The sequence below is a fragment of the Spinacia oleracea genome, chromosome 4 (genome assembly GCF_020520425.1).
Source record: "Spinacia oleracea cultivar Varoflay chromosome 4, BTI_SOV_V1, whole genome shotgun sequence".
Lineage (NCBI taxonomy): Eukaryota > Viridiplantae > Streptophyta > Magnoliopsida > Caryophyllales > Amaranthaceae > Spinacia > Spinacia oleracea.
The window spans coordinates 170,940,109-170,948,780 of NC_079490.1; the positions used below are offsets into that span (position 1 = coordinate 170,940,109).

General features: G+C 33.7%; 1 protein-coding gene across 2 annotated transcripts; it reads left to right on the forward strand.

Annotated features, from left to right (window-relative positions):
* Nucleotides 1-4,257: 4,257 nt before the first annotated feature.
* Nucleotides 4,258-8,257, forward strand: LOC130459520 (putative FBD-associated F-box protein At5g50270). 2 transcript variants are annotated; one of them, XM_056826947.1, is made up of 4 exons: nt 4,258-4,815; nt 5,913-6,385; nt 6,800-6,952; nt 7,727-8,257. In XM_056826947.1, exons 2-4 carry the CDS (start codon nt 5,927-5,929, stop codon nt 8,051-8,053), a joined length of 939 nt encoding a protein of 312 aa, XP_056682925.1. In that variant the 5' UTR covers nt 4,258-4,815; nt 5,913-5,926; the 3' UTR covers nt 8,054-8,257. The 2 variants fall into 2 exon arrangements, with proteins under 2 accessions (XP_056682925.1, XP_056682924.1); XM_056826946.1 differs by lacking the exon at nt 4,258-4,815 and having other exon boundaries at nt 5,454-6,385.
* Nucleotides 8,258-8,672: the final 415 nt, after the last annotated feature.

Sequence of the window (8,672 nt, forward strand, 5' to 3'; positions counted from 1 at the left end):
CAAAAACAAATCAAACATGATAGTTAATGGATAAAACCATATGTATGATGAGGCAAGCGATGACATTAATACCACACAATACAAAGAGCTAATAATATACATATAACAAAAACGAAAGCAATACTTAGAATTTGACTTTTAGGTAGGAAGAATCTGACCTCTGTAGGTAATTGGCTATAGGCTCAACGTATGATTTTCTTTATCGCTTATCTATTGATCTTTATCGATTAGGTATAGTTGTGGAATCGATAAAATAATAAATCTGAAATTTTAATTTTGGTAGATAGAGTCTATGGTGCTGATAACGTGTTGTGAAATACATTGAAACGGGAGGTGAAATTGGGAGAGAACAACTGTGTAGCTTATTTTGTTCTTTTCCTAGGTTGATTCTATGTCATGACATGTGTACTAGGTTAAGGTGAGGGCACAGAATGAATGTGTGCTACGGCCACTATTTAAAGGGCTGTGCCGCTCTACTGTTCGCAGACACAAAAATGAATGAAATAGTGAGCTTGCTTGAGTTTTCATGGAGTATTACAACCTTATGCAAATGTCTTCAGTTCAAGTCTAATTAATTTGGTTCATACGGAGTATTTGAATGTTTTGAAATGGGTCATGTGCGCATATAGTATGAATGTGTTTCTTTTTGCCTGAGTCACTTCTATTATTTTCGGATTGCGGTTGAATTGGGACTAGTTCCTAGAATTCCTACTTGTATCCACCGTACTAAAAAAAAACTGCGTAAGTGAACTTTGTCCATGTAAAAACTACTGTAGACTTCCTCCAAGATTGTTTAATATACTCCGTAGTTGTATCACATTGTCCACCCTGCATTTTGGGCTTGTATGGTATGGGCTTGGATAATTATCAAATAATGTTTTACCCCCCTCCCATGAGTCACAACTCACCTTATCAGTAGAGATGGCCAACGTGGCGAATTGGCGGGTCGTGGGTGGGTTTGGTGGATCATGAGTCGGGGATAATTGACATACAATCGCCTCAGTTAAATTAGGGTGGGTCGAGTCGTAGACTGTGTCGGAAAAAATGGACACAGTACATGATGGGTTGTGGATTATATAAAAATTTCTTTGGTCGGCTTCATCTAAAACAGGGTAAATAAAATTTAAACATGGTAAATAAAAACGAAAATGATAAAGAAGAAAAAGATGAGACTTGTTTCTCATCGATTTCACAGCAACATCAAGAAAAAAATATGGCAACATTATCGACAGCAATAAAACACATGATAGCACAATTAGGTGACTCCAATAAATGATATGATATAGAAGAACATGAAATAGTATCAATAAAAAAAAAAATGGTTGAATTTGATATAATAACGATGCAAGTGGGGTAGTTGACAATAAAAAAATGTAAAAAAAAAACGAGTGTAAAAGTTATCAAAATACAATTACTCCGTACTATTTTTGATAGAAAGATACCTAAATACCTAATACATATAATAAAAAAAATGTGTTTTGATTTTTGGAACGGCTCCCACTCTCCCTATTTGGTGGTTAACCAAAGATTTTTGCATAAACCTCTATAATAGCACTGTAACATGTTTTTTTGCTTGTTCATTCTCTTCGTGTCTATATCAACACTCTTGTTTGAGTTCTTTGGAGGCAATAAATGGTCACCTGAATGCAATCCTAAAACTAGAGCTGGCAATGGAATTTTTAACGCACCAAGAAATTGCATGTCTAAACATCCAAATTCAATTTCGAACCACCATTAAGATCTTGCACGTAACAATCGCGATACTGGTTACCTAGTTTTCTTTTTTAACTTTTAATAAGTTTTTATTAACTTTTATATTATGAGAAAAAAAAATTAATGGATTTTTTTCTTAAAAGAGTTAAATAGTTATTTAAAAACAAATAAAGGAATAATTTTGATTAAAATAATCAAAAGGTCTTGTGCGCACAAGGTGTACAATAAATTTATTGTACACCAAGATAACTTTTACCCATTTTTTTATAACTTTAACCTAGTTTTGATTAACTTTTATATTAGTAAAAAAATTGATAGATAAATATTTTAAAGGGTTAATTAGATGATTAATTGTATACAGTGATTTTGAAGAAATAAATTTTACTAAAATAAAAAAAATTATCACTAAAAAATAGATAACTTTTACCTATATAAGCCTAACTTTTAAGCATTTTGAGTTAATTTTTACTTTGGCGTACAATATTTACCCTTTTAAATAAGAATTCGTGTAAAATAATAACGACGTGTAAACAAGAATCATTTCGTTGATGTAATTACCAGTTAGGCCGACTATATGTTTGTGAATCATAGAATACATTGTACTCTTAACGCAGGCCCAAACCACCACTGCACCAATAAATTAAGACTTCAGTAGTTCAGTGACATAGTGTGTGGACGACGTTTCTATTCCCTCTATTTCTTTTTGATGTATCCATTTAGAATCTGGTGTGGTTTTAAGAAAATTGGAATATTGATTTGTATGGGTATAAGTGTAATGATTGGGTGTAAGAGAAATGATTGGGTGTAAGAGATTGTAATAAATAAAGGAGTGATAAAATAATAAAAAAAATAAGGTAAGAGAGAGGAGTGATAATGATGGGTGATAAAGGAGGTGAGAGAGTGGGTATATGGGGAAGGGAAAAGAATTAAATATTATGGGTGGGGAAAATTAGGTGGGAATATGGGTAGAATCTTTAGGTATTTTGGTAATTAGATAGAAATGTAAGGGTATTTTAGGATAAAATATATGTCCAAAAATAGAATAGATTCTAAATGGATACAACAATATGAAACGCTTAAAATGAAAACGGATACAACAAAAAGAAACGGAGGGAGTACATGGTAAACGCGTGTCATCATTAATTGATTGCAAGACTTGTTATTTAAGTTCTTGGTTGGGATTTGGGAAGAAAAAAATAATAGTGTAAAAGAGTGTGAATGTGTCCCACAATGAAATAATACTTTCTTTCCTTTACTATTACTAATTGTTGGATCGTGCGCAAGGTATACAAAATTATTTTTGTAAAAATATTACTTAAAAGCTAGGAACTTACAATTTATGGTAAATGCTGGAAATGACATGTTAAAGTTAGATGTTGGATTTACATTTAACCGGAAATAGAATACATATGCGTTTTAATTGATAGTTCGAAGGTACAATATATAGGAAATTATACCCAAAGAAAACAATACATTTTGTATAGCAATGGAAGGGTGAAACCGTAAATGCTCTATTGTTATGAATAAGACAAAATAAAACAAAGAAGGAAATGAGGGGCATGCACGTAAATGCACTATTGGGTGAATAGTAATCAAATTATGAAGCTTTATAAGTGTTAGGAAATATGGGGTTGTGGACGTAAATCTTGTTTGACAAAGGGTGAGAGTGATTTGGGTGGATACGTAATATACGCACGCATTGGTCGTCTGGGTTTGAAAATTATTACGTGCACTTGGATGCACCGTACATCCAACGGTATTTTAATGTAGAGGGTCCATGGTACATCCTGGTGTACCCATGGTTGTTAAACTCCCGATTCGGATCTTACGATCCTAAGATTCTACGATCCAAAAACACGCCACCGATCCAGATCTTAGGTAGAATATTAATATGTGTAGGATCTTACGATCCTACCTCGATAAAAATTTTGAGTGGTGGGATCTTAATACGATCCTACGATTCTACAATCCGATCCAACTAGACCTGATCAAGGTGAGCCCGACCCTTCGGCCCGCCCGAAATTTTTACGGGTTTGGGCAGAATTATTCGGCCCGTTTTCCCGGGCCTGACTATGCCCGAAAATTTAAATTTTTTGGGCGGGTTTGGAAAACACAAAAATACACTTTTTAGTTATAAGTTTGGCCCGCCCCGAAAATGGCCCGAAAAGCCTGGTATTTTAGGCCCGAAGATAGCGGGTTTGGGCACAACTTTTTGGCCCATATCTTGGCCCGACCCGATATCGGGCTGATTTTTTATGCCCAGGCCCGGCCCGGCCCGCCGTTTGATCAGGTCTAGATTCAACATACGGTATTTCAAGATAACAAATTTTTTATTACTAAATAGTTCGCAATCACATATCATTAGAAATATCATACTTTTCTATCAATAAATTAGTGATAAAAAAGTATCTTATTCACTTAAAAGTACATGAATTCATATAATTTCAACAATCTTGCGCATATCTTATTAATTGCTCTTGAATATACACAAGTATTAATTTTATGTAAACAAAAAATGATATTTAAGTTTTAAGATTACCTGATTACATGATTGTACGTATGTACATTTCAATTTAATAATATAACCATTACTTTTACTGTTTAGTAGGATCTTACGATCCTACGATCCGATTCTACCGATCCGATCCTACCCCCCTTCATCGATCCAAGGTAGGATCCCGATTCTGACAACCTTGTATGAAACTATAACATAATTCTATTAAATTTAGGACTCTATTAGATTTCTAAACTAACACAACTCTAGTTTCCTAAATATTTCGTATATATTAAAACCCTAGATATACCATAACTCTAACATTGTTTGTATCTTTTACCCCTTTCATATTCTTAAAATTAAAACTTTTCTTATTTAAAGTTAAAACCACTCCAACTTCTTCTCGACTGCTTTTTCTTTTTTTCTTGGGTAAGATTGATTTTATTTGAACTGCGTTCCATCTTTTCCTTTTGAATTTTCCTTTATTTCTTACAGTTCTTAGTTCTTACCTCGCACTTTTTTCTCTTGATTTTATAGTCTATTTTGTAGGTAGTTCAAGTCTATCAAGATATCGCATTTAATTAGTCGCCGATTTCCGGTAAATTGAGGTGCGTTTTTCTAAAGTTGGAGTTTCTTTCGTGATTTGATTTGCTTTTGTTGGATTTCTTTCGCTTAATTAAATGATTTAAGTGTTAATTTAAACAATATTTTTGTTGGACAAATTAAATTTGTTCTTATGTTCCATCAAAACAAGAACAAATTGATTCTTAGAATTGTTAATACTCCGTATGAACGTAAGTTGATCTAACATGTAGTTGTCGATCGAAATCCCACGTGTTGTATTCTAAACCGTACATATGAACATCACGCAGGCCCATGCGTGGTAGTCGATAAAAAATAATAAAAAAAAAAAAAAAAGTAAACAAACACTTCCTCTCCAAATCCTAATTTTTTTTTTTGAAACAAAAAACTATACTGAGTATTATTCAATTTCTAAATTAGAATACTTCATCCGTTTATAATAGTTGCACCGTTTTGACTTTTACATTTGCTAACGCATAAGTTTGACCATCATGTATTAATAAAAATTATAAAAAGTTGATACTTATAATTATAATTATGTATTAATAAAAATTATAAAAAGTTGATATATTTAAAATATATAGTTAGACAAACCTAATAATACTTTGTATAATAATTTTTAATTTTATTTATTAGTAGAAAATTGAGGTCAAACGTAAGGGAAGTGAATAGTGCCAAAAGTCAAAATAGTGCAATTATTTAGGAACGGAGGAAGTATTAAGATTTTCCTACCGTTCTTGTAACATGTATAATAGTTTATATAATTAAAATATTTTAATTTTCAATTGAAATCATGGCCAATAAGCATGTCATATCATTATTGCGACCTTCATCATTTTCGTTATTTTCATTGTGGATTGATGTTGTATATCTGGGGTTCTAGTAGGTTTAGGAAATTAGAGTTGTATTAGTTTAGAAATCTAATAGATTCCTAGAATAACACAACTCTAGTTTGCTAAACATATCAGAACCCTAGATATACCATAACTCTAACACTTTGTTTTAGTTAGTTTTTATTCCTAATTCGTGTGACACAAATTGAGTCTGAAACACATGTTGTTAATTTACAACTAGCAGATAATTCATTGATCAGATTAATAAGCAGGGATGTTTCTATCTTCAGGTTATTTTCGCACGATGATGGATAGAAGAAATAATACTGGTAATATAGATATGTTGAGCAGTTTACCAGATGAATTGTTGATTCGAATACTTTCTTTGCTTCCTACTACAAAGGATGCTGCTATTATGTGTCTTGTTTCGAAGAAGATGAAGTGTCTATTCTCATGGATTACGACCCTCGACTTGGATGATTCACCTATTTCTCATTGTTCGCAACATCCCTACGCAATTGAACGATTCTCCGATTATAAGATGTTTGTGGATAGTCTCCTAAATTCCTACCAATCTCCGTATCTAAGCAGGTTTAGACTTCGTGTGGGTGCGAACTTTGCTGCTAGGTACTTTCACGGTGACAAGACTCATTTTTGGAAGAGAGACGATTGTTTCCCGGAAATAAAATCCACGCAAATTAATGCGTGGATCTCTTTTCCGTTAACCCGTTGTGGTCTAAGGGAGCTTGACCTTCGCATTCAGGTGAGAATTTATTAGCATTTAAAACATATTTAATAGTTTAAATCAGGTTGGCAGGTCTGGTGGGTCATAGGGTTAGGTGGGTTGGGATTTTTAACGGCGGGATTTTTAACCTGTCGTAATTAGGTTGTCATTAAAGATACAAATTTTTGTAGTGACTGCATCAAAGCGGTCGGTAATTTTTAAATATACCGTCTAACTGTTCAGCGGTCAATAAATTTAAATTTACTTTCTAGTTTTGGGTCGGTCGGTAAATTTCAGTCGGTAATTAACCGATTTCTTGTAGTGGGAGGACCAACATGCACTTATTATTCTTCTTGCTTATTCACCAACTTGCGTCTTTTTCACTTATAAAAACTAATGCTTATATTTATGTTGTGAACTTTGAAATTAAATTTAACTTAATCTTTGGTGAAGGATCTGGATTTTGTTGAAGAAGAAGATATGCTTTCACTGTTTCCGAATTTGACTAGCTTGGAGCTTGGTTGTGATGTTTATACTACTTGGGATAAATTGTTGTTGTCATTTCTGAATGGCTCCCCTGTCTTAGAAACACTTATTTTCCCAGAGGTTAGTCTTTGATATCTATTTATTTTAAAATCTCTTACAATACTCACAATCTCCACATTGACCATATTTGGCTATCATTGACGTAAGAAACAATAATGATGGTTGAGGGCCGGACCGGCCTCTGGCACGAAAAAAGTACGGCCCGACACGAGCACGAAATTGTGGGTCGGAGGCCGGGTCTGGGCCGGTTTTTTTGGGAAAAAAAACACGACAAGGCACGACATAACAAATCACACTAAATTCAGTAAATTATGTTAGGCCCAACGACCCGACTCGGTAAGAAAGCATGTGGATTTGGGCCTTGTTTTGAACTTTCAGCTCGGCCCGGCCCGACGGGAAGCCGACCGGGCCTGGCTTGGACCTGGCCCATCTAGGCCCATTTAAGAAACAATATATACAATTATATATAGTCAAGTGCGAGGAGGATGCCAGTACTCCCTCCGTCCCAGATTAGTTGTTACACTTTCCTTTTTCGTCCGTCCCATATTAGTTGTTACACTTCTAAATTAGGAATGACCCCACAATTATTATATTGTCTCTCTCTTTCCACTATATTTTTTTTGTCCCCACACCCTCCCTCATTCAATTAAAAAAATACCCCACTAACTCCTATCACATCTATTTTTTCAATAAAATAATAATTGATAACCAAACAACCACTTATCACCTAAAACTTTGTGCAAAGGTAAGTGTAACAACTAATTTGGGACGGAGGGAGTATATATATTGTATTACGATATTTCTAACTTTAATTGTGGCGCGTTTATTCTGCAGGGTGTGATCGTATGTCATGATACTAATCATTTCGCGTATGGTAAGGAGGTAGTAGAGTTGCAACAAGAATTTTTCAGAACAACACAAGAAGTTATTCCTATGTGTTGCAGATTCCATCTCAAAAGAATTGTGATTAAAAATTACTTTGGGAATGAATTTGAAATAGATATGATTCAATTTCTGCTAACACATGCATTAGTGTTGAAGGAATTAGTCGTACACCGAAGCGTGAAAACTTGGCATCCAATTGTAGATCAGAAGTTGCTCAAGACCACATTGAAGAAGCTACCAAGAGCCTCTGTCTCTTGTTCAATTCAAGTGCATTGATCAGTTGAGCTGATTGATCACAGCTTTCAAGTAGTGAATGAATTTTGTACTATTTATTTTACTTTCTTAGAAACGTTAGTCTTTTGTCTAGAGTTTTTAAAACGGAACACCCGGTCACGGTTCGAGTCTAATTAATTTGGGTCATACCTCCTACCCTATTTTGTTTCAAGTATATGAAAACAAATGTTAGTATATAATATATTGTTGTCTTCATCTTAATTAATACGGATTATATATTTTCATAATATTAATATTTTATAAGTTTTTACAATATGTAGTTAAAGATATTGGTAGTCAAAGTTGTGCATTGACAAGCATGTCCAGTGAAAATGTTACGAGTATTTCGGAACGGAGAGAGTATTTGATAATGTTTTGTAATGGGTCATTGTCCCCATATAGATTTAAAGGTGTTGTTTTTTGCCTGAGTCGCTTCTATTATTGTCAGATTGCGGTTGGATTGGGACCAATTTCTAGAACTCCTACTTTTTCCTATCGTACTACTCCCTCCGTTTCTTTTTGTTTGTTACGTTTGGAACGTATAATAAATATTCTTTTTATTTTTTATTAAAAAAATAAACCCAAATAAAACCTCACTCCACTAATGATTTCAACAACCAAT